A 23,832-nucleotide genomic window follows, 5' to 3' on the forward strand; every position below is an offset into this window, starting at 1 on the left:
TCGCCGCCGCCACACAGCAGGCGGTGCGCAGTGGGCCAAAACTCCAGGCGCGTTTCGAGCTCCAGAGTAGCTAAGCAGAGCTCGAACCGATCGTGCGACCCCACCAATGGATTCCTCGTTCGGAGAGCAACCCATGGGTGGGGTCACACGTTCGGTTCGAGTCCCATTTAACGACACTAGAACCCAAAACACGTTAGGGATTTTGGCCGCCTCCACCGGTCTTCTAGCCCACTGTGCAGTGGGTATGACGTGAAATCATCGGTCCTTTGTCGGCATTGTTTAGCGTGCAAAATGTTTCGTTTTTTGCGCTGACTACTTTTTTCACGCGAGACGATTCTCATCGGGAAGGCCGAACCAAAAATCAAGACATCAGTGAAAAATAAAAAAAAAGTTTATTGGAGGCATTCGTAAGTACATTGCGCGCATTACATACAAAATATACCGTCCCCGTCAAACCCTTCACGTTCGTATAAAACAATAAATAACAAAATAAATAAGGATAGTCCAAACAAAATAAAGAGGGAAGCACACTGGATAACACTGACCTGACCTCGCGGACGCCGCCCAGCCGCCGAGCGACACCGAGTCCAGCCCGAGTGGCGGTGGCCGCCGTGTCCGCCGTGTCCGGCCCCCGCGGGCCGCTTGTCTTTTTCGGCCTCACTTCACCGCCGACGGCACGCCGACGGCACGGCCACGCTAACAAGGCGGTCCATTGCGGAGCGCGAATAGAACGGGCAAACGGCAAAACGGCCAAGCCCACATCAGCTCAAATTTCACCACAGCAAAAACAAAAGAGCACTGGCACTGTTCGGATTCGAACCCCGGTCCATGGTTTCCCAGAGTCGCCGGCGGATCCACGGCGTCGGCGGTCAAGCGCGGGACGCACTAGTCCAGCAGGTCGACGAGGGCGGTGATGTAGGTCTGGGCCATCTGCAGCGTCTCGTACTTGGACAGCTGGCGGTCGCTGCCCAGCGAGGGGAGGTGCGTCCGCAGGCGGTCGAAGGCCGTGTTCAGGTTGAGCATGCGACGCCGCTCGCGGGCGTTGGCGGCGAGGCGACGCCGCCGCTGCACGACGGTGTTGACGCCGCCGCCGTCGCCGGCCGCGTGGCTGCCCGCCGCGTCCGAGTCCGGGCTGGCGATGGCGTCGTCCCCGTAGTCGGCGCTGGCGTCGTCCCCGTAGTCGGCGCCGTCCTCCGGGGCGTCGACGCCGTCCTCCGGGGTGGCCGGGCCGGACCAGTAGCACGCGTCCAGCGGCGGCCCCGGAAGCCGCGGCAGGCTGCGCAGGCTCCGGGCGGGGGCTCCCTGCACCTGCATCACCTCCAGGCAGTGCATCCTTGCAACAGGGAGCCGTGAACGCGAGTGGCCGTCAGGCCGTCAGTGACGGTCAAAGTCATAGCGCGCGCAACGCGCAACGCACAACGCGCTGCGGCCGGCCGGCGTCGCGCCGTCCGAGGCGTCCAGGCCGGCGAGGCAGGGAGGGGAGGGGGTAGGGGGTGCCCCGCCGGCCAGCCCAGCCCTGGCACGCGCCGCCACCAGCACCGTCAGCAACACCAATCGCCGCGAAAATTTATCTCCAGTTGGACGACGCGGCAAACTTGCATTCTTGTTGCTTTTCGCATTGCAGTTCGCGCCGCACGCGCCCCGAGCCGAGGCGGGGTGTAGGCGCGGCCGCGCGGCCCTTGGTGGAGAGACGCGCGAAACGCGCCGCCCGCGCACTGCCTCCGCCAACGGCCGCCGTCTTGGCTTGCCCAGGCTTGCCCAGGCTTGCCGCGTATCAAAATGATTGCACCACGTGATTTAAAGTGGCCCAGTTCCTATTCGGGGCGACGCTAGCGGAGCAGGCGGAGCAGGCGGAGCCCCTTCCGTCTTCGTCCTCCTGCCGGCCGATTCCGAGCGGCGCTCTGTCTCTCTCGCACTCATGGGGCGCCCCGTATAGGTGCTAGAGAGACAGAGCGACGGGGCTCTATTCGGGGTCGGCCCGCTGGACGCCAATGGGCCTGCCGACCGTCGCGCTGGTCGCGCTGCCTAGAGGCCTCGGCCTTCCTCGGCCTTCTCGGCGTCCTGGCCTGGGGCACGGGGCACGGGGCTGGCAGTCCTGGCCGCGTCGCCGAAGGGGCCGCGGAGACAGCGCAGGGCTCGCGGCACGGCACTGGAAGCGCGGGGTGGAGTGGAAAGCGTGCTGGAAGCGCGCGAAGGCACATCCAGAGGGTCTCGACAGGTTAGGTGGGACACTGTAAGGTAAACTTTGGAGCCCGGAGCCGCCATGGAGTTCGACGAGGCCCTGGAGAGGGTGGGCACCTTCGGCCGCTTCCAGTGCCTCAACTACGCCCTGCTGCTGCTGCCCGTGGCGCACACCGCCATCTACATGATGAACCACATCTTCGCGTCCAGGGACCTGCCTTACAGGTACGGCCTACCACGGCCACACACAGTGGGCCAGAAGACCGGTGGAGGCGGCCAAAATTCTAGACGCGTTTCGAACTGCAGAGTCGCTAAACAGGACTCGAACCGAACGTGTGACCCCACCAATGGATTCCTCGTTCGGAGAGCAATCCATTGGTGGGGTCACACGTTCGGTTCGAGTCCTGTTTAGCGACTCTGGAGCTCAAAACGCGTCTAGAACTTTGGCCGCCTCCACCGGTCTTCTGGCCCACTGTGGCACCGAGAGAGGCTGCCCGGAATGATGTGACGCCACTGCCAGGTGCTACGTGCCGGAGTGCGACGGCGCGCCCGGCGCCCAGGAGCTGGACCCGCCGTGGCTGGCGTGGGCCGTGCCGCCCAGCCAGGTGCAGCGGCCCTGGCCCTCCAACCACCGCCCCCCGGACACCTGCCTGCGCTACGCCGCGCAGAGGGGCGCCGTCGCCGACCCCGCCGGCCCGGGGTGCTGGCCGGAGACCTTCATCACGACGCGCACCGAGACGTGCGACCGTTGGGTGTTCCCGCAGCACGACAAGACCCTCGTGTCGGAGGTGAGGCCGCCGCCGCACAGTGGGCCAGAAGACCGGTGGAGGCGGCCAAAACTCCAGACGCGTTTTGAGCTTCAGAGTCACTAAACAGGCCTCGAACCGATCGTGTGACCCCACCAATGGATTCCTCGTTCGGAGAGCAATCCATTGGTGGGGTCACACGATCGATTCGAGTCCCATTTAACGACTCTGGAGCTCAAAACGCGTCCGGGATTTTGGCCGCCTCCACCGGTCTTCTGGCCCTCTGTGCGCCGCCGCAGTGTTTCCGCTGCCCCTTGCTTCGCGCGTGACGGCGGGGAGTTTGACTCGCATCCCTTGGCCGCCAGTTCAACATCACCTGTGCGGAGAACCGGTGGAAGTTGACGATGGTCGGGTCCATCAACTTCATGGGCCAGCTGCTGGGAATGCCGTTCGCCGGGGTGTTTTCGGACAGGTAACGCACGCCGCCCTCAGCACCCATCACAAAACAACGACAACGACATCAAAAACGTCTCCGTAGACTGATTCAGAAACGCGATCTCGTCGCTCTGTCTCTCTCGCGCCCCGCCCCACGAGTGCGAGAGAGACAGAGCGACGAAAACGACTCTCGGAATCAGTCTGTTGTGGGCATGCCAGGTTCGGCCGCCGCGGGCTGCTGCTCCTCACAGTGCCGCTGTCCTGGGCGAGCGGTATGGCGCGCTCCTTCGCGCCCAACTACACCGCGTTCCTGGTCTTCGAGATGCTGGACGCCTTCTTCGCGGCGGGCATCTACAGCGCCTGCTTCATCCTGGGTGAGCCTCCATTTCGGCTCGGCTGTTATCGTGATTTCGTCACTCCGTCTCTCTCGCGCTCTTGGGGCGTCCCGACGGGTGCGAGAGAGACGGAGCGACGGGCCGCTGTTCGGAATCAGACTGCCGGCGATGACACAATCTGGCAGCAACCGGTAAAGGTCATCTGGTCGGCGGTGCGTTGTGGGCCGCCGCTTGGGCCGCTTTGGCTGGAGCGTGGTCCAGTGGACTGATCCCGAGCAGCGCTCTGTCTGTCTGACTCTCTCTCTCTCTCTCTCTCTCTCTCTCTCTCTCTCTCTCTCTCTCTCTCTCTCTCTCTCACAGCCCTTCGCTACGCTCCATGAGTGCGAGAGAGACAGCGCGGGCGTAATGCGGCCGCAAGGACGAAGGCGAAGGGTGCCGTCAAGGACGCGGTCGCTCCCTCCCTGTGTGTCCAAGTGTGTCGTGCTGCAGGTGTCGAGCTGATGGCTGGGCAGCAGCGCGTGGTGGGCAGCTCGCTGGTGGCCAGCTTCTACTCGCTGGGCTGCGCCTTCCTCGGCGCCGTGGCCTGGTGGCAGCCGGACTGGCGGTGGCTCACCCGGGTGGCCTACGTGCCGGCGGGGTTGTCCGTGGTGGCAGTGTGGTACGTCCCGCAGGCCGAGACAGTGGGCCAGAAGACCGGTGGAGGCGGCCAAAACTCGAGACGCGTTTTGAGCTCCAGTGTCGCTAAATGAGACTCGAACCGAATGTGTGACTCCACCAATGGATTCCTCGTTCGGAGAGCTATCCATTGGTGGGGTCACACGTTCGGTTCGAGTCCCACTTAGCGACGCTGGAGCTCAAAACACATCTCGAATTTTAGCTGCCTCTACCGGTCCTCTAGGCCATTGTGCACCACAAGTCTGGCGCGTTTGGACGGGAATGTACACTCGCGCCATGCTTGCACACTGCCTTGTGCAGGCTGCTGCCCGAGTCCGTGCGCTGGCTGCTGTCGCGCAACCGCGTCGCGGACGCGCAGGCCGTCCTCAAGAGGGTGGCCGCCGTCAACGGCGTGCCCCTGTCCGCGCCGCTGCTGCTGCGTAGCTCCGACGCCCACGCAGGGGTAAGCGCCCCTTCCCACTCACTTCCCACTCCGAAAAATGAGTACATAAGCGACCCATGCTGACCACGCTTCACGGTTTCCGCCACTAGGACGCGAGCTCCATCGCCTCCACCGACACAGCGCCGCGACAATGTAAGTGCCCCACGCCGAAAAAAAATTATACCGCCGCCGGCGGTGGTATTCGAACCCGTTGACCAGTGTGTGAGTGTGTGCGCAGCGACCGGGGGCACGTCTGAGTGGCCGGTGCTGCAGGTGATCCGGTCCAGGCTGCTGCTGCGCCGGCTGTTCCTCACGGCCATGCTGTGGTGAGTGTGCGTGCGGTACCGCGTTCGCCCAGTGTGTCGTCTCCGTCGCCCACGCTCTCACCGCCGTGCCGCTCCGTCCGCCCACAGGGTGGTCAACTCGTTCGTGTACTTCGGGCTGGCGCTGCGCTCCGTCGCCCTGGCCGGCGACCTGCACCTCAACTTCATCCTGGCCGCCCTCGTCGAGATCCCCTCGTACGTGTTCGCGTGGTACCTGTCGGAGCGCTGGGGCCGCCGCGTCAGCGTCAGCGCGTCCCTGGCGCTCACGGGCGGCTCGCTGCTGGCCTTCCTCGTGCTGCCCTCCGGTGCGTCCTCTTCGTCCTTTTCGTCGCTAGGTCTCTCTCGCACTCATGGGGAGTCCTGTATAGGTGCGACAGAGACGGAGCGACACGCTGCGTGGTACACTGGTACAGCCCCGACGAAAGTCGCTTCACTCCGACCGTGTGTCTCGCCCCCCTCGGCAGGCCTGCTGCCCCTGCAGCTCATCCTGTACCTGACCGGCAAGCTGGCCATCACGGCCTCCTTCACGGTGCTCTTCGTCTTCACGGCCGAGCTGTTCCCCACCAACGCGCGCCACTCCATGATCGGCGTGTGCTCCACCATCGGCCGCATGGGGTCCACGCTGGCGCCGCAGACCCCTCTGCTGGTGCGTAGTGCTGTGGCTGCCACCTTTGCAGACCGATTCCGAGAGTCGTTTTCGTCGCTCTGTCTCTCTCGCACTCGTGGGCGCCCCGTGTGGAAGCGAGAGAGACAGAGCGACGGAAACGACTCTCGGAATCGGACTGCTGACAGTGTCCTCCCCTTCCGCAGGAGGTGTTCTTCTGGGGCATGCCCATCTTGCTGTTCGGGCTGATGAGCGTGGGCGGCGCCTTCCTGGCGCTGCTGCTGCCCGAGACGCTCAACAAGGCCCTGCCCGACAACGTGACGCAGGCCAAGGCGGTGGGCAGGGTACACCGCAAGCCGGCGCCCTCCGCGCCGTCGCCGAGGCTCTGCCACGTCAGCCTCTGAACCAGCCGCCCTGGCGTCCTGGCGCCGTCGTCCCGGTGCACGTCAAGGACGGCGACGGCGACAACCGGCCTTTCCCACCAGGGGAGATGATGGACTCGCCGCGGAACGCGTCCTGTCTCTGTCGCACTTGTGGGGCACTGCCTTGGAGTGCGATAGACACAGAGCGACGAGCCGCAGACGCACAGTGGGCCAGAAGACGGGCGCCGGCGACCGAAACTCTAGACGCGTTTTGAGCTCCAGAGTCTCTAGGCAGGAGTCAAACCGAGTGTGTGATCCCACCAATGGATTCCTCGTTCGGAGAGCAATCCATTGGTGGGGTCACGCGCTCGGTTCGAGTCCCATTTAGCGACTGTGGATCTCAAAACGCGTCCAGAGTTCTGGCCGCCGCGCCGGTCTTTGGGTCCACTGCTAGCCCACTGTGAGATGGGCGCGATATGGGCGGCCCGGAAGTGGCCGCCGTGCACCGCCGCGGCGAGTCAGTGACCGCCACACTGGCAGTCCTGGGCAGTCCACTCCACTGCAGTCCACCCGCGGCGCCGCGGTGCGCCATCCACTGTCTTGCCTTCTGGAAAATAAAGAACTGCAACCCGACGCCCTTTGCTTTCGACTCGGCGCCTCGTGCACCACGATCCTCGTGGAGACCCTCGTTGCCGCGACGCGCCTCGAAGCGGAAGCGCCTTGAGCTTCCGGCTTTCGGACACGGGTAGGTTAGGTTAGGTTAGGTACGTAGGTACGTCCGGTTCGGTGTTTGCTGTTCGGTTTGTTATTTTTAGACTCCCTTTGTCGCGTTGAGCCGACGGCATGGCCTGCGGCTGCGCGACCCGCTTAAGTCCAGTGGCACCCGGACCCGGGGTGCTGGGGCCCGAGCAGATTCGAGGTGAACCTGTCGGCGTCCACCCGGGTGGCGTCTAGAAGAGCTCACCATGCTCACTCACTCTCACTCACTCACTGATTCCCATCGTGCACAGGCAAACTAGTTGTTGCCAGTCTTACCCCCTACTTCAACAAACAAGCCAAAAAGTGACCCAGTGGCCTTTAAACACGTTTTACTTAATTTAATCAAAGTGACTCACTCACTCCTGCGGGTGAATGAGGTGCGCTCTTTCATCTCCTGCAGGTTAGGGAATTATTGTCAAAAGTTGGCAACAACTAGTCTACCTGTGCACGATGTGAATCGGTGAGTGAGTGAGAGTGAGTGAGCATAGTGAGCTCTTCTAGACGCCACCCCGGAGCATCTGGAACCGAGTCCCGTTTTGGGGGCAACACCACGGAACGTTCCAGAAGACCGAAAGAACAAAACCCCCCCTCCACCAGCAGTGAGCCTCAAATCGAAGGACTTTGATCAGAATGCGACGAAACGCGTAAAATGAAGAAGAGGAATTCCCTGCGAGTGTCTTCCCTCCCCGACCCAACGGACGGTGACCCCCCGCCCCCGCCCCCGCCCTCCCCCTTCCCCGCTCGGCACCGCTCAGGTGCCTTCGGCTCGGCTTCGGCCAGCTTCGGACGCTGTCGGTCGAGTCGAGTACAGTCAGCTCCAAGCTCGCGATCCCTTGGCATCCCGACCCGGGACCCGACCCGACATTCTTCCCCCGCTTCGACACAGATCCACAACACATCGCCGTAATTGAAACAGCTGATCCCGTCGGCGTCTACGCATCCATTCAACAAATTGGGATCGCTGCAATCACCCCAGTCGCCCAGTGTGCCGAGTTTCCCGCTTGGTCGTCGACCGCCCTCGGGCAGGGTCCCAGCCCAGGTCCCAGTTAACCTCGACTCAACTTGACTGCCAGCCACTCGCATACGTGCCAAGCCCAGAAAATGACCCGTAAGTAAACTTTGGTGTTTGGGGCTCCCTGGAGCGGCGGCCCCTCGACCTGGACACGTCCAATTCGAGTGTCGCGGTGCAACCACTCGCATCCAGAACGAAACCAGCAGGCCGCTGCGTCGATGTAGCGGTCGGGTTCTAGAAACTTCCACCACCAAGCTCGTCTCTTTCCCAGGTGTTGCCTGCAGCTCTCTCCCCGTTCTAGAGGGTGCTTGCCAACTGCCTTCTCTAAAGCCCTCCAGTTTTGTCTTTAAAATTGCATCCTGATTTCGAGCATAAAGGTTATTCTCATTTATGGTGGAGTGCAGTCGTTCCGTATTCTCTTTGTTCGCTGCATCACAATAGAGTTTTTGATGTTCTGAAAATGAATCTTTTCTTTCTGGTTGCATTTTGAGTGTTTTCCTACTTCACTAATATAACTTGTTATTGATCTTAAATTTTGATTCACAGTTGGAGCCATCAGACAGTGTTAAATTCACCCTCTTTTCATATCTGCGAGTTGCCTCTTCCTCGCCTCACTTGGATTCTTCTTGAATATAGTATATTTATATTGTGTTTCCATCCCCTTTCCCAGGCGGTAACCAGCGTGAACTTGCTCGTGCCAAGAACCAGAAGAAGCAGCTGGCAGCAGCTAAGTCTAAAGGACCTGACGATGGAATGACACTTGAGCAGAGAAGACACAGGTAAGTTAAAACTTCAAGGAATCGCAATTTTGTTTGAATCAGCCGTGATTAATTAAGTGTTTTGCTTGTGTTTAAGGGACGCTGAACTCATGAGGGAAAAGCAGAAAAAGAAGGAGGAACTCGCAGCAGCGAAAACCGCTCAAGCAGCCAAATGAAGCATATGTTTTTTTTTAAAATGATTCTAAACAAAACAATCATCTCTAAAACTCAAACGTGACCAAACTGTTCTAAAATGTAATTTAACATGCAAATTGTGCAGACGTCTCTTCTCAAAATTCCTCATGTACATTTCCATTTTGATAACTTCTTTGCAAGCTGTTAATATGAAGTGGGATGGGTCTAACCAAGTGGACTGGTTCCTCCCTTCCCCCTTTATATGAAAGTATTAGAGCAGTTTTGTCAGTGTGAAAAGTTGCACTGGTTTACCATTGCCTACTCCTATGAATTTATGACGTTCAAATATCCTTAATTGCTCACATATAATATTTTCTGCGAAGATTTTCTTCTTGGGCTTGGTCTGTGTACAGCAAAATTTGTCTACATAATGATATCATCAAGTACGACTAGTCTAGGGCATATTCATATTTAACATGTACGCTGATGTGTATTTTTTAATGCCATGGTTTAACATGTGGATGATAGCATTCTTGTAAACCAGGGAATGTATTAATCATTTACAATTACCTGTTACTCATCTTTTTCCATTTGAGTGATGTTTTTATAGAAAAGGCTGGTAGTTGATCGGTGATAAATGAACCTACAAATCAAACCTTTTTACTTGCTTGTTGTTCTTAGTAGTCTTTGACAGCCTAAACTTTTTGATTACTTCACCTACTGCTCATTCAAGCTGTGCTGTTTCAGTATCACTAGATTTTATTTTTAAATTTTCTTTTAGTTATGCCTTTGTAACTTTAATTTATTATTGAAAGTCTTATTGAGTCTCCAAAATTTAGGGAAAGCACAATAAATGAGTGGCCTTTTTGTGTTTTGTTTTCTTTTTTTTTACTGGCTAACAATTGTGGAACACTTCTACTGCTACTGCCTTCTATTCTGGGTAATAAAGACAAGCCCCTAAATTATTGTGTGCCTGGGGAGGACTGACTGAAGGGAATCTTTCTTTATACCCGAGTGTTTTGATAAAACCTCCACTTATCAAACTGTGTAGGATTCGGCTCTCATTATGTTTTGGTTATTGTCAAGCCTGTTGCTTTGATTGAACCATTGTAATTTGTGACCTTTCTCTTCCCTGTGCTGCTCATCTGTTCTGTTTGTTTAGAAAGCATTTTTCTGGTCTAGGGAATTTGATTCAGTTTTTGTATGCCTGCTAAGTTACTCATCTGCCTTCTTTTTTTTGGAGTAATTTAACTTGCATTTGTGATATTTTTAACACCTGGAATGCTCCTTTTTCATTCAATTTCCTAATTTTCAGAGCAAGATTGTTTCTAAAAAAAATTCCTGTCAGTTCAAATATAATGTTAACCATTTCCTGATTAGCATGATCCTGAATGTATGGTACTAGGTCCATGGTGAATGTTCCTTGTGTGTGAATGTGTGTGTGTGTACGAGTCCCCACCCATTTCTTTGCTTAGTGACTTTTTTTTTGTGTGTAATCCTGTTGCCTTTTGCTAAGTGATGAATTTAATAATAATTTAATAAAAGGGAACATTACGACTTTCTAGTTGCACTCCTTATTTCACTCCAGTGAAGTGTTTTATGTACTGTGGCCTGACACATGTCATTGGCAAAGCAAATTTGTGCGAATCTTGCGAAGTCACCAAACACCAGCAGAATACAGAGATTTTAAAAAAACACCAGTCCTCATCCACTCCACTCATTCCATTTCATTCAGAGACGCGGCGCGCAAGGCACAGCAAAACAAACGATTGGGCGCTAGTTCCCACACTGGCCGCGGCGTGTCGCTGCAAGCGAAGGGGGAGGGGCCGGAGGCTTGGGCGGTGCGAGGCTGCGTCCGAAAGAGGCAACGGTCTCTGCTCTCAGCTCCGCGTTGTCTCTCTCTCTCTCTCTCTGTCACACTCACACGCCCGTGCGGGCATCGTGCGCGTGGAACAAAGAAGGCGGCAGCGAAAGGAGGCGTGCGAGTCGCGCCCGGACTTGCAGTGCAGGCTTCGCGCTTCGGTCGTGACGGATACCGCAGCCCGCAGCACAGCAGCCGACCGTAACTTGCCGCAGACATGGGGAACAGGAAGAGTTAACCGCTCTCACGGTTTTTCGAGCCCCTCCTCCAATTTTTCTGTGAGACCGCTCTCTTTCACTGCAGCCCTTTTGTACCGAGTGGTTGCGGACACCAAAATGTTGCGGTTCGGCAGCAGGAACGACGTGAACACAACCTTCAAATGCACGGTGCGATTACTGGAAGACACAGAGGTGCTCGAATTAGAATTCCAGGTAAGTACCCGCTTTCTCAATGTTTTCAACGTGTAGAAGTGTTTGTTTCGGTTCACTTTGAATAAGAAGATCGTCGACCACCTGAGCGTAAATTCTTCGTTCTGACTCGCTTTGCAACCACTCCTTGCGAGGTTGCACTACCGCCTACCTGCAAATGACATGACAAGTTTGATGTTATCTGTTTTGTTCTTGATTTTGCACAAACTCCTGTTCTGTGTAAATTCTCTCTCTCTCTTCTTTTGCAAGTACAATGCTTGTCTCATTTAACTTTTATTGTTCAATCTCTCCAGGTCAATTATGAAGGGAAAGATCTGCTGGACCAAGTTTGTCAACAACTAAATTTGATTGAAAAAGATTACTTTGGCCTCCGATATGTAGATATAAACAAACAGAGGGTAAGTTTCTGTGTCTATTGTTGTGTTTCCTTCACTACTTTAAGTATATTTTAATAATTTACAATTCTGATTTCAGCACTGGCTTGATCTCAACAAGACTATCGTAAAGCAAGTTAAATGTAAGCAAAAATGATTTTCCAACAATATGTGAAGTCTGCAATATTGTAGAATTTTGTTTGAATAACCTTCTCTGTTATTTACAGACCTTGACCCGTTACTGTTTAGTTTCCGAGTCAAATTTTATCCACCAGACCCCTTTCGCCTGAAAGAAGAAATCACTCGCTATCAAATATACTTGCAGTTGCGACGAGACCTCCTTCATGGACGTCTCTACTGTACTCCTAATGAAGCTGCACTTTTGGCTGCCTATGTGGTTCAAGGTAGAAAGTTTTTCACATAGTTTTTATCGAGTACAGTATTTCAAACAAAACACTAAGTTGGCTGTATGAATTTCAGCTGATCTTGGTGACTTCAATCCAGAGGAACATGAAGGGAACTATGTACAAGACCTCCGATTATTACTGAAACAAACTCCTCAGATTGAAGAAAAAATAATAGAATTGCATCAAACTCTTTTGCTGGGGCAGACTCCACAAGAAGTTGAAAAAGAATTTTTAAGACATGCAAGTTCTCTCGACACTTTTGGTGTCGACCCTCACCCAGTGAAGGTAAGATCTACGCTAATCTGTTCTATTTACTGTGTAATTTTTTAATAAATTTCTGCATTTAAATGTTCTTGGAGAAGATTGCTCTCATGCCAACTTATTAAATAAAGTGGATAATAATATATTTCTTCTTTCATAGGACCATCGAGGCAATCAATTGTACCTTGGAATCAACCATCTAGGCATCCTCACCTTTCAAGGATCTCGTAAAACAAACCACTTCCGTTGGCCAGAAGTACACAAAATTAACTATGAGGGGAAAATGTTCATTGTTCATCTGACATATAATGAGGTTTGTTTTTCTTCTAAATTACGTATCGCTTTATGACTGTACTTTTTTTTTTTTTGAGCTCTCATTGATGTTCAATACTTCAAGCACCCTTTTAATCTTTTTTATATTTCCAATCCGGACCCACCAGGATCCCCGAACAAAGGTAAATTTTGCTTTCATTGCACAGAAGTACTTAGTTGTAGTCCTTATCTTAATTTTTGTGACATTAAGAATATTCTGTCCTTTTATTGTGACCATCCATCATTCTGTATTTTTCAGAAGAAACAAACTGTTGGCTTTAAGTGCCCCACTGGTGCAGCATGCCGCCATGTGTGGCGGTGTGCAGTGGAACAAATGCTATTTTTCACGTGAGTGCAGAATGAAGAATGAGCAAAATGCAGTTAAGTTAACTTGTGTACTTATTTTCTTACCGTGATTGCTTCCCTTTTCCAGCTTGCCCTCAGGTTCTGTTGTTCCTGTGGTCAGTGGTGGAAGTTTCTTCTCATGGAGTTCAACTAAGTTCAAGTACACTGGGCGCACTGAACGAGAATTACTCGAAGAAGCTGGGCCTTTGCGCCGCGACGAACCCATGATTAATCGCCTGGGCAGCTTGAGGCGTAAAGCATCCAGTGTTCCTGCAACTCCATCCTCGCCAACAGAAATGGGTGACATCTGTAAGCGTCAAAAGCCTCGTAGATTTTTATTTATAATAGTTGTTAGTAATTTGGTTGATTTTCTCATATTGCTGGTTCTTGCAGGTTATGGCCTACTTCCTCGCTCAAATCACTCTGTACCAGACTCCAGATTGGATGGTGGACCAAGTCTCCTTGCCTCAAATGATGAAGGATCTTTTTGTCTTGATAGTATACCTCTTTTGGAGACTGTGAGTGAAGATCATGAAGTTCATTCCAGGCAGAGAAATGCAGGTAAGAGTCGAAACCCTGAAGGCTTTAGTAATCGTCTTATGCTTTCATGGGGTATGTAGACTGGAAGTATGAGGCTGAATGAGGCTGTGTATCATAAATTTCACAGTCCTTCCTTAATTGCTAAAAGTTGCCGTTTTTATTTGATTAAAATTTTTCTGTCTTAATTGTGTTTTTAAGACACAATTTATTGGTGCTGGTTCCATTTTATGTAGATAAAGCAATGCATTAAGAGAGCTTTTGATCAGTTTAAAGTAGGTCAACTCTGGATGTAGCTTTGAATTGAAGTAGCTTGCTATGTTTTGTATTCAGTTAATGGTGGTATTTTGGTGTGCGTAAGATTACTTTTACTGTAGGTTTTACTGGCTTCTCATATTTTTGTTAGTGTGCTGTGTGGTCGCAGTGGTAGTGGTGCTTGATATCTGGTGTTGGTGCTTCTCAAACTTTTTAGAATTTGTATTTTAACTGACAAGATTAAGGTGAAGCTGGAAGGCATTTTTATAAATCAATGCTTAGCCAAAATGTTGATATCTATGTCAATAATATGTTAAAGATGAAAGGAATGGGGATGGATTTATGATTTTTAAGGAGACTCTGGGGAAGTAAAGCTCTGAATGGAGACGTATATCAGCTTAGACACAAATGAAAGAAGAAATGAAATCAACATTCTATGTAGAAAGGCACTGCTTTGGGTAAAAGTTAGGCGAAAGGCAAAACTCTTTGTCAGTATGTTAAAGGAAACGTCTATACTTCCATTTGCTGTTCAGTTTTAAGGAAATTTACCGAATCACTCTAGCAGCATTGTTTATATACAGCTTGGAAACATCTGTTGGGTATGTTTTATCTCGAGATGTTTATTCTCAGGCCATGGGCGATGAAGGTGAAGTTAACTTGGTTGTTGGACAAGACACCTCAAAAAGCTGCATTTGTCAGTCTAGAAGAAGCTCTGGTTACAAGAATCTTCAAGGCTCGGTAATCTTTAAAAATGTGTTCTGCTGATGGCTGTTGAATAGGAGATAATATTGTGATAATATTGTGAGGAGCAAGCAATGTTTTTTTTTTCCTGAGTGGCTTCAATGCATGGATTATCTTAGCATGAGTGCAAGTTTAGTGTGAATCTGACTGTTTGCTTGTGTTTCTTATTGAGGGTAGATTCTATTGCTTTTTTCTGCTATGTGCTGTATGAATTCCACTTTCCTTAGTTTAACATTTTATTGGTTAAAAATTTTTGAATTTGCGTATTTAGGGCTTCAATTCTTTCATTTTCCTTGCAGAACGGGACATGGATATTATGGATGGCGCGGCCACAGGGCTCTCCGAATATTACTTGCGCGAGTCTTATGACCAGTCATCTTCTGAATCTCAGCTGCTTGATGGTCAGGGTCGCTCTCATCGTTCATCAAGATCTCAAACACCAGTTACTCGTGGCAAAACAGGAAGCCGCTTGTCATTAAACAGTGGTGCTGTTATACCTTCTCAATGTGAGCATACCCTTTATATATGTGCATGATGATGTGTTCTTAACATTCTATAACTGCCTATAATGCTGCAGGCTTGAGTCCAATACTAGGAACCGAACAGCTCAATAATAATTTTAATAATGAAATTTATTACAGCTGCAACTGAAGGTGGGATCTCAAAGCAAGAGACACCATCTCACCGAATGCGGCTCCGAGCAAGTTACCTCCTACCAGCAGTGGCATTTACTGCAGTTTTGCTGGTGCTATTTTTTGCTCTTGTCCTGGAATCACCAGAAGATGGGCTTCTTGCACCATTGCGCCGCTTGCCTGAAGTTGCTGCAGTTCGCACATTGTATTATGAGCCTGCGAAAGAATTTCTTCGCAGTCGTATCAGCTCTTGGATTCAGTGAAAATACGTTCACAGCAAGTATGTGCTAGTATCATTGTCTACGCTTTTTAATTTAACATGGTACTAAAAATGGAAAAAAAAATCACCTCTCTATCTTCTTTTTTCAGGAGGAAGTCCGGGACCGACAGTGCCAAATGTCATCTGTTGAAATGAGATGTCCTTGTCCCAGGATGTTTCCAACTTGTATATACAAGATGGGAATCCTCTTGCTGTGTGCCATAGAGCAGCTCCATATTCTGTTGTTAGTCCCTGAACTCGATTGCTTCTGTTCAGTGGAATATCAACTCTTCCAAATTCATTGTGTCAATAATGGTGCATAATCTGTTGCATGTCTATATGTATGAAAGCTGTGTTCATGTCATCAATGAAATCAGTTACCCTCATTGCATTCCATATTTGTTGTTGGAGGAGTTGTCCCAATTAATTTTATTTAAGTATGTTTTATTCAGTTGCATTTGTTACCATGAATTCAGTATATTGAGTGATTCAACAACTTAACTTATTGTCACAGACAGTGATCAAATATTTTACGATTCTGTTCAGCATTCAAAGCTAGAACGGATGGGAAATCTGCAGATTCACTAGTTTCCCTTTTATCTCAAATGTAGTTGTTATAGTTGATAACTACATGCTAATGCTCGTTAATAGATTGTGATGTATAAACTACTTCCTTGTATTGTTTTGTTTTTTCTTTCTCTTTATTTTTTGTTTTTAAATATAGTGCAACTGGTGCAATAACTCATTATCAAAGAAAATGTAATTTCTTTTGCCAAAGAAGAAGCTTTGACTTTTCACTTTTATTTAAGTTAACTAATGTTATGTTAAATTAAAATGAATTTTTAAGAGAAAATATTCTATGTTTAATTTCATGTAATCTTTAAACATGGTATACTTTAATCTAATCATTATTGTTGAACAGTGTTACTTACACTCAATGCTGTTTGATTCATTACATACAGAGATTGTGCAATGTGTTTGCACTTCATTGTAAACGGGCCTCACCATAGACTTGCCATTCTGCTTATGTGCACCCATTCTCAATTTTCATGAACTTGAAATTTTATTTTGCCACGGAAGACCCTAACACTCAGCGCAGAATAGATGTTCCTCACAATTATTTGAACTCAGCCTATTTTATTTTGCCTGAATCTTGTTTGTATGTAGGGGAGAATTTGATTGTGTGTACACCTCACTTTTTGTGGTTTTCTTTCCTTTGTAACTAGCCATATGTCTTGCCATGTATTGCAAGGATGTGAATGACAATCTTTTGCATTGTGGGTTGTAATTCATTCATGTAATGAGCTTCTTTGCAAATGCTCAACTCTCAGAACTCTGTCCCACTTTGGTAATGTTTGTTGCAATTTTGCTCTCTTATTCACTCAGTGTTCTCTATGGTTTAGTTGTCTTTTTTTTTTTTTTGTCCTAAGCATTTGTGTGTGTGTCTCTGAGAGGAGGAGAGTTTTTTTTTTTTGTTCATTTTTATCTATTCATGAATTTGAAGTTCTTTTAATGTTTGAATTTTATGCATTTGACTTGCCGATTAGTGTTAAGATTTATTTTTAAGGTGCATTTCAAGAAATACCAGATGGATCTGAAAACATTCCCATTGAAGCACGTTTGCGGTTCAATTCCAGCTGTGATTTTCTTTCACATTCATACCCAAAGCAAAATTAGGGCCTCCTTAATATGGCATAGCTTTTTCATACAGTTTGTGTTTTGATTCCTAATTTTTCTCTTTTGAATTTTATGTAATGATTGTTGTGGGGCCAATGTTGCTTTCCCTATAAACCGTCACTACAGTACAATGTTTGTAAAAAGATCATTCTGAACTCAGTTTTAGATTGATGTACACTTGCACTTGCCTTTTATTTTCCTCTGAAAGGAGACAAAATCAAAAGGCTGAGAAATGATTTACGCTTCTGTTTCCAGTTGTTTTTCTTGATGCTTTCATGATACAAATGAAAGATGATTTGAAGTACTAAACTTTCGTTGAATCCTATGAGGTGAATTTTTGATGGTGTTATTCTCTCTAATTTATTGGCATTTTCATTCCTCATTACCTCTTTAGACATCGTGTGAATGGATTGCAATGGTTTGATTTGGTGATATTTAGCTCGTGTAGTATTACTGAATGGCTCAATTTTCTCAGAAAGTGGTCATGATGCATGGATACTTAAATCAATCGTACTATTAAAATTGGCATTTGATATTTTGATATTTCTCTGGATATCTTGTATAAATATTTCTTTATCCCTTCGTTCTAATTCTTTGGTTCTCTTGTACACAAATTATTTCAGTAGTCACAGGGTTTCTTTCTTCAACTCCCTCTTCACTTGTATTTCTGTACTCAATCCATTTATGTCACTTGTATGAAATTGCTTTACATTTTCTTCCGCTGCTCGTGCTTCTTCTGTCATTCTAAACGAAGCAGTACCAGTTTCTTGATCTTTCATGTGCTGTTTCCATGTCATGATTTTTTTTAAGGAGTGAAAAATACTTGTGTTATTTTTATAGCCTAGACTGAAAGTTCCGTCTTCTTACTCATGCCAATTGAGAAGATATGTCTGTTTCTTCAGAATGCATTTTGAAATCAATATTTTTAAGTCGCTATTAATCTTAAGAATGAGAAGTGTATTTTTGAGGTGTGGTGCATGGTTGTTTGTAGTTTAGGTGTGGTTTGTGGTTGTTTTTAGAGTTTGGGGTTGAAGTACAAAATATTTTGGGTATCCACTGTTTGATTAGGGTAAGCCTTGTTTTTCAAAAGCCATTATTTAAACCTGCTAGAAGATTCTTTGAAAATTAATACTCTGCCTACAATTTAATATTTGATGATGTAGCTCTCACCAGTTCTGTATTTTATTAGCCCTTGCTTTTCAGGTACAGATTAGAAAAGGAAATTTTGGAACATTGTAGGTATTTTATGATTTATGGTGCTCCAATTACATTCCTGGCCTAGACATGTGTATTTAGATTTAAGTTTTAAATTTTTAACTATTTAATATGTCCATTGACTGCATTTTGAGATATTCTTAAAATCAAACATCCCCCTCCTAAACTGTTATGCTTTTGCAATTGACAATAGTTGAAACTGTATAAACAATAAAATCAATTGAAAATATCAAAAAGCTTTTATCACTAAAGTATAAAATCCAAAAGCGACACACTTGAATAGTTAAATTTTAAGCAAGAAGTCAGCATAAAAGTTGTATAAAATTTCTGCTGAATAAATGTGTCAAATCCTGTTATTGGTTAATGAAGTGTCTATTTAACTAATAACACCTAATCCTTTCTTTTTCTTTGGTCTACTCATTGAAAAATATGATCAGAGCAAGGATCCTGTCTGTTGAATTTCCAAACACAGCTGACGAAGTGCATCTGAACGTGCTTGTGATTCCTGAATGAATGAAATGGGACACCAACTCTATTTCCAAAAATAACCAGGATTAGGTGATTGGTTCATAAATGCTTACCGTGAATAAAACGAGTTCTGATGAAGTCACACACAAGACAGATTTGCAGTTCTTCATCTTGTCATGCTGGCTGTCTACAGTGCCTGAGAAATATTCAAAAGAAACTGTGAAAACTTAACATTATAAAAAGCAGTACCGGACTTTAAATCAAATGTTTGCTTACTAGACACATGCATCCAGCGAGACTCTAGCTGTAACTTTACATCTGGTGTGTACACCCTCTCTTGTAAAACAGCTTTGTTTCGGCAAGACAACATGGCAAGCAAAGTGCGGTGACGCTCAGCTAGTCCTGTTAGTTCACTAGACAATACTTCAAGGGCATTCTCCAGCCCTTTATACGTGCTCTTCAGCATCTTACCCGAACCATCACCTTGGAATAAGCGCAATACCTCGACACGGAGCTGCGGAATCAGAGAAGCATAAGCCTTCAGACAAGAAAAAGTAGCTTGAATCAATTAGCTTGTCAAGAATTTGTAAACCTTGAGCTGAGCTGCCATGCCTCTTGCTGCATCCCTTTCCTGCTTGCTGGAGTGCTGCCCAATGCAGTGTGGTGCTGCACCAATTAACACAAAATATTAGACGCTTCTATACGGAAAAGGCATTGACACTGTCTATCAGAACTTACCTAGAGCCCTGCTAATAGCACGCTCTGCTTCACAAAGGCGAACTTTAGCCAGAAATGCATTCCTTAGAGCACGAACTGTATTGGTACCTTGATCAAGAAGAGTTGCACACAGAGCAGTCACTCTGCCCTGCACATTGCACAGGGCATTCTGGATAGTCAGGGAAGGTACATTAGTTAACAACAAAAAAAAACAAAAACTGAAGACCAAAGCAAAGTGTAATTAAATACTTTTTTGATTGTCACTATCTTGACCATGTGCTCTACCTCTTCTGTTAAACGACGAACCACAATGCCCAAATCAAAGTCATCATCACACTGGGCACACGAATCTGTTAGTAAATAGGAAGGTAACAGTAGAAATGATTACAAGCAATTATGTAAAACATTTGATGCAGATTTTCACCTATATTGTGGTGTGCTGAGCTTGCCATCGTGTATAGGCACAAGTTAACTTCACTGGAAAAGATAAATGCAGTTCCTCCTGCCCTTGGATACTCTTTACAACAAGTGCTTGTTGCAAGAGGGAAGCGCTATCGGTGACGACGGGTACAAATATTTTCGACGTTTCGAGGCAAAAGTGGGTAAAATTTGAAAATCACCTACTCACACATTTCACACTTACTCACACCTACACTCGTTTCCCGCTCTCGCTCCGCGCCTCTCCTTTTACGTTGGCAACTGCTGTAGAGAGGATGGTGCACCTGTGCTGCGAGAGCGGCAGCTGTTTGTTATTGTTTTTGTTTCTGTGTTTACGCCCTTTAGCGCATGTGATCCCTGTCTTCCACGGGTTTTCTGTCGTTATTGTGCCGCGACAGTCCACAAGCATGTCGATTCCACTGTTTCCCAGCTTGAGACCGAATATTTCCAGCCCTTTCTGGCTTGACATAGACCCTCCGATTGATGAGGAGGCCGAAATCTTGGAACTGGAACGAGGACAACAAGACTGGGTCAGTGCTCTTTCTGCTTTTTGCTAAACTGGTCTGTTTGTTAACGTTTTGAGGCGCAAGGAAACTTGAAGTTTGCTTGTCAGTTCAAGGGAAGCCCAACTTACTGTCCTCTTCACTCTGATCTCTGCCCTTGCCTCTCTATAGGAGGTTAACGGCCTGACTTTTTATGCCTCCAATGTTGCACAATAGGTTCCTAGTTCACAAATAATATTCAGATTGCAAGAAATTTCTTTGGCATGTGCTCTTTTCTTTGCCATAGAAGTGCATAAGTTCAAGCCACATACTGTCTAGAGTTTGGTTACTTTTATTTCCCCAGACAAAACCCTTTTTTCTAAACATTTCTGCTTACCTTGACAATTTACTTATGCTTAGTTCTTGTTGTTATTTAACAGAAAGTGAGCCTTGGGCGAGTCTTTACTAATGTCCTACCGATTGGTAAAACAAACCATGATGTAAGTCTGTAATTTCATTATTGCTTTCTGATTTTCTTTACATGCCATTTTGTGTCTTTTTAATGCCTATTTTCCTCTATGTTGTTCAGGTAGACGAAGAGGACTTGGACGACCTTGCCGATGAGGAGGATGACACAACAAGCAGTGATGACATGGAAGATGATGACGGCGCAGATGTGTATCAGCTTCAGGAATCTGAGGCTACTATGCAAGCTCCCTCTCCTCCAGAAATTACAGATGTGCCAGCTTTGACTTACTCTGATGTGGAAACTCTTCCTGCTAATTCAATAGAGGCACCCATCATGGAGACTTCAGACAGGCCTGAGATGCAGACTGACAGTAGTAGTGCGCATGAATCTGGTTCTTCGCCTCCCACAAATGGACGACCTTCTCGTATGATTGTAGGCAGGCTCATTCCTGCTCCTCGTCCTGGGACGTCTCAGCAAGGAGCCCGAGCCGCTTTCATCGACACTGCAGGCCGGCCTGTATACAGTGGTCGGACCAGCACTGGCTCTGTTTCGCCCACCAGTCGAGCTTACATTCAAGCTGCCCTGCACTCTCCTACTGGATCAGTACATCTCGACATACCTGATGGTGATGATGACACAGATGATGAAGTTCCAGACAGAGGAGCTCCTACCCATCAAGCTCTTCAGGAAGGACGCTCCTCACAATCGCCCCTGTATGAACAAATGTTAGCAGCAGGACAAAGTATTCATCCTTCAGAATCCAGCACCCAAATAGACAATCTAATTGAAACAATGCATCAAGCCCAAAGAGCGCATGCAGCAGGAGTTACATCTCCTGTGGAGCGAACCACGGCTCTTGCAGAGGCAGGTTTTTCTAATGTTGGTGGTTTGAACCAAAGCTCCGATGAAGATGTCACCGCACCTTCTGATGAAAATTTATAATTGCTTGCAGCTCCAAATGTGACAGCATTTCTTCCAAGTGAAGAAATCAATTTACAATTTGACTCAAAAATGTGTTTGTTTGTTCTCTTTTATTTATTTGTACTGTCTTACTGTGATTTGCTTTGCCCTTGAATAATTTACATTGTGATATGATGTGATTTTTTTCTCCTTGTGTTTTCATAACAACAAGAATACACCCAGAAGTTTTCCAAGTGAACAAGAATTACTATAAATTTGCATGAGTAAATTTTGCACTCATGTAACTTGTCCTCTCTGTGTTTGACAGTACTGCATACTTACAAAACTTCATGGTTTTTTTCTTTCTTTTTCTTGGGGTAGGTATTATTTTTGTCATATGTTCTAATGGGTCACCTTTGTACTGTTTTGACAAATATTTTAGCCACCCTAAGGGTTTGTGTTGGCTGCAAATACACTATTCCTCCAAAGAAATGAGTAGATTTAAGATGCTTCATACTTTACTGTAGTTGTCCCAGGTTTTCAGTTTGCAAGATATAAAATATTGTCAGTCCTCCTTCATCACATTTAATGTTTAGTTCTAGTTTTTTTGTTTATAAACTGTGCATTAGTACAAAACAAAGTTATTCAAAGAAAACTTGACTTACTGGATAAATTCCTGCCTCATAATTTCTAGGGTAGTGCTAGAGTTGATAAAAGTTTATCACTATATTTTTTATAACTTTTGTAAGTTTAAACTGCTCTATAGTTGTAAAAGAAGAATGTTTCTGTTTACATACCTTTAATGTGCTTTGGGTATTTATTATCATTGTCTCAGAGCAATATAGGAGGTATTTGATATCTAGTCGCATGCTTTTTATTATTTGAATCTTAGTGACACCTGTTAATGTTTGGCTTTGTTGTGATTCTGTGATTCCAGAATACTTGTTTTATTTTTCAATAGTTTATCATTCTCAAAATCAATTCTTATGTGTCTTTGGTTGTACTTTCTGAGATATATAAATAAATGGAAAGGATTGTTAAAAAAATGTTCTGAAGAAAAGAAAGAACTTAATATTGGAGTTGTTTCTGTTTTTGTTTTATCACATTTTTGTGTTGAATTTTCACTGTCCTCTCTGATCTGAACTATTTAATTTTTATTAAGACTCTAAAGCTGAAAACTTATCTCAGGTTCTTATACTTGTCGCAGAAAACGCGTCATTGAAACATGCTCACTGTATTGTTAGCTTTTATCAATAAACCAATGACTGCTAGGTGTCTTTCATCATTCGAACCATTCCGATTCCTGTTTCGTGGCCACCGGTGTCCTACCCGCGTCGTTTAAAGGTCCATGAGGTAGCGAGTGCTGTGCACCCCAACACACCACACTGCGAGGCGCACCCTGCACTGTACGCAGCCGGCTGTGGTGTTTCGGCTTCGGTCGTTACCAGGATCGGGTGTGCCCGAGGCCAGAGGGTCGGGTCGGGTAGACGGATGGTGGGCGTAGGGCTGGCGCAGCAGACTGATTCCGAGAGTCGTTTTCGTCGCCCTGTCTCTCTCGCACCCATACGGGACGCCCCGCGAGTGCGAGAGAGACAGGGCGCCGGGGCGCAGTGAAGGGTCCGCCCAGCGCTAAGCCCTGCCTGAGCTAGCCCTGCGGATCGAAGCTCGGAGCGCCGCCCCGCGCGGCCACCTCCTGCACCACGCTGCTGTCCTGGTGCGGAGAATGGTGAGAAACGCCCCCACGAAGCTGTACCTGTGCCTAAACGTCACCGTCAGGGTGGGAGACGAACCTCCCGCTGGGCCGCTGCGCCCCTGCCCGTATACACCTGCGGTGGTGATGGCCCCGTCGCACAGTGGGCCAGCAACCGGCGCAGGCGGCCAAAACTCGAGACGCGTTTTGAGCTCCAGAGTCGCTAAATGAGACTCGAATCGAACGTGTGACCCCACCAATGGATTGCTCTCCGAACGAGGAATCCATTGGTGGGGTCACACGCTCGGTTTGAGCCCCATTTAGCGACTCTGGAGCTCAAAACGCGTCTCGAATTTTGGCCGCCTGCGCCGGTTTCTGGCCCACTGTGCGTCGCGTCGCCCCGTCGCCCCCTCATCATCCGCCCCCGGCGTCGCAGGCGTCGCCAACGTCAAGCGGGCGGCGAGACCCAAACGAGAGACGCGTTTAGAAACGCAACGCGCTGCAAATTTGACTCCGGAACGCTATGAGAAGCAAACAAGAGTAGGCAAGGCTGGGCTGGGAGGCCGGCAGCGCGCCTGCGATGGACGGCGTAGGCCAGCCCGCCACGCACGGCCGGGC

The 23,832-nt window shown here is 48.0% G+C and overlaps 6 protein-coding genes across 9 annotated transcripts; 4 read left to right on the forward strand and 2 right to left on the reverse strand.

The window, feature by feature from the left end:
- Positions 1-618: 618 nt before the first annotated feature.
- LOC117647489 (protein atonal-like) lies at positions 619-1,332 on the reverse strand. Its single transcript, XM_034389245.1, has 2 exons — positions 1,309-1,332; positions 619-1,191 (listed from the first exon to the last, which is right to left on the reverse strand). Exons 1-2 carry the CDS (start codon positions 1,330-1,332, stop codon positions 886-888), a joined length of 330 nt encoding a protein of 109 aa, XP_034245136.1. The 3' UTR covers positions 619-885.
- A 740-nt stretch (positions 1,333-2,072) lies between these two features.
- On the forward strand, positions 2,073-7,507 carry LOC117647256 (solute carrier family 22 member 5-like). Its single transcript, XM_034388946.1, has 11 exons — positions 2,073-2,406; positions 2,702-2,969; positions 3,293-3,399; positions 3,582-3,736; positions 4,187-4,355; positions 4,673-4,814; positions 4,904-4,946; positions 5,032-5,119; positions 5,207-5,421; positions 5,581-5,762; positions 5,927-7,507. Exons 1-11 carry the CDS (start codon positions 2,264-2,266, stop codon positions 6,122-6,124), a joined length of 1,710 nt encoding a protein of 569 aa, XP_034244837.1. The 5' UTR covers positions 2,073-2,263; the 3' UTR covers positions 6,125-7,507.
- A 159-nt stretch (positions 7,508-7,666) lies between these two features.
- Positions 7,667-10,306, forward strand: LOC117647288 (putative SERF-like protein). Its single transcript, XM_034388993.1, has 3 exons — positions 7,667-7,949; positions 8,524-8,632; positions 8,709-10,306. The coding sequence occupies exons 1-3, from the start codon at positions 7,943-7,945 to the stop codon at positions 8,785-8,787; spliced, it is 195 nt and encodes a 64-aa protein (XP_034244884.1). The 5' UTR covers positions 7,667-7,942; the 3' UTR covers positions 8,788-10,306.
- Positions 10,307-10,677: 371 nt separating this feature from the next.
- Positions 10,678-17,378, forward strand: LOC117647254 (FERM domain-containing protein 5). The gene is made up of 13 exons (XM_034388943.1): positions 10,678-11,038; positions 11,329-11,433; positions 11,510-11,552; positions 11,637-11,813; positions 11,890-12,101; positions 12,238-12,390; positions 12,518-12,532; positions 12,649-12,737; positions 12,823-13,043; positions 13,128-13,295; positions 14,567-14,773; positions 14,909-15,179; positions 15,269-17,378. Exons 1-12 carry the CDS (start codon positions 10,943-10,945, stop codon positions 15,160-15,162), a joined length of 1,740 nt encoding a protein of 579 aa, XP_034244834.1. The 5' UTR covers positions 10,678-10,942; the 3' UTR covers positions 15,163-15,179; positions 15,269-17,378.
- An 812-nt stretch (positions 17,379-18,190) lies between these two features.
- Positions 18,191-20,033, reverse strand: LOC117647275. Of its 4 annotated transcripts, none has more exons than XM_034388976.1 (8): positions 19,866-20,033; positions 19,660-19,786; positions 19,485-19,585; positions 19,257-19,404; positions 19,111-19,184; positions 18,795-19,032; positions 18,632-18,714; positions 18,191-18,555 (listed from the first exon to the last, which is right to left on the reverse strand). In XM_034388976.1, the coding sequence occupies exons 2-8, from the start codon at positions 19,685-19,687 to the stop codon at positions 18,484-18,486; spliced, it is 744 nt and encodes a 247-aa protein (XP_034244867.1). In that variant the 5' UTR covers positions 19,688-19,786; positions 19,866-20,033; the 3' UTR covers positions 18,191-18,483. The 4 variants fall into 4 exon arrangements, with proteins under 4 accessions (XP_034244867.1, XP_034244868.1, XP_034244869.1 ...); XM_034388977.1 differs by having other exon boundaries at positions 19,879-19,926; XM_034388978.1 differs by having other exon boundaries at positions 19,521-19,585; positions 19,660-19,894.
- Positions 19,398-22,795, forward strand: LOC117647267. Its single transcript, XM_034388963.1, has 3 exons — positions 19,398-20,203; positions 20,596-20,655; positions 20,745-22,795. Exons 1-3 carry the CDS (start codon positions 19,949-19,951, stop codon positions 21,564-21,566), a joined length of 1,137 nt encoding a protein of 378 aa, XP_034244854.1. The 5' UTR covers positions 19,398-19,948; the 3' UTR covers positions 21,567-22,795.
- Positions 22,796-23,832: the final 1,037 nt, after the last annotated feature.

Source organism: Thrips palmi, unplaced genomic scaffold (assembly GCF_012932325.1).
Source record: "Thrips palmi isolate BJ-2018 unplaced genomic scaffold, TpBJ-2018v1 HiC_scaffold_2, whole genome shotgun sequence".
Lineage (NCBI taxonomy): Eukaryota > Metazoa > Arthropoda > Insecta > Thysanoptera > Thripidae > Thrips > Thrips palmi.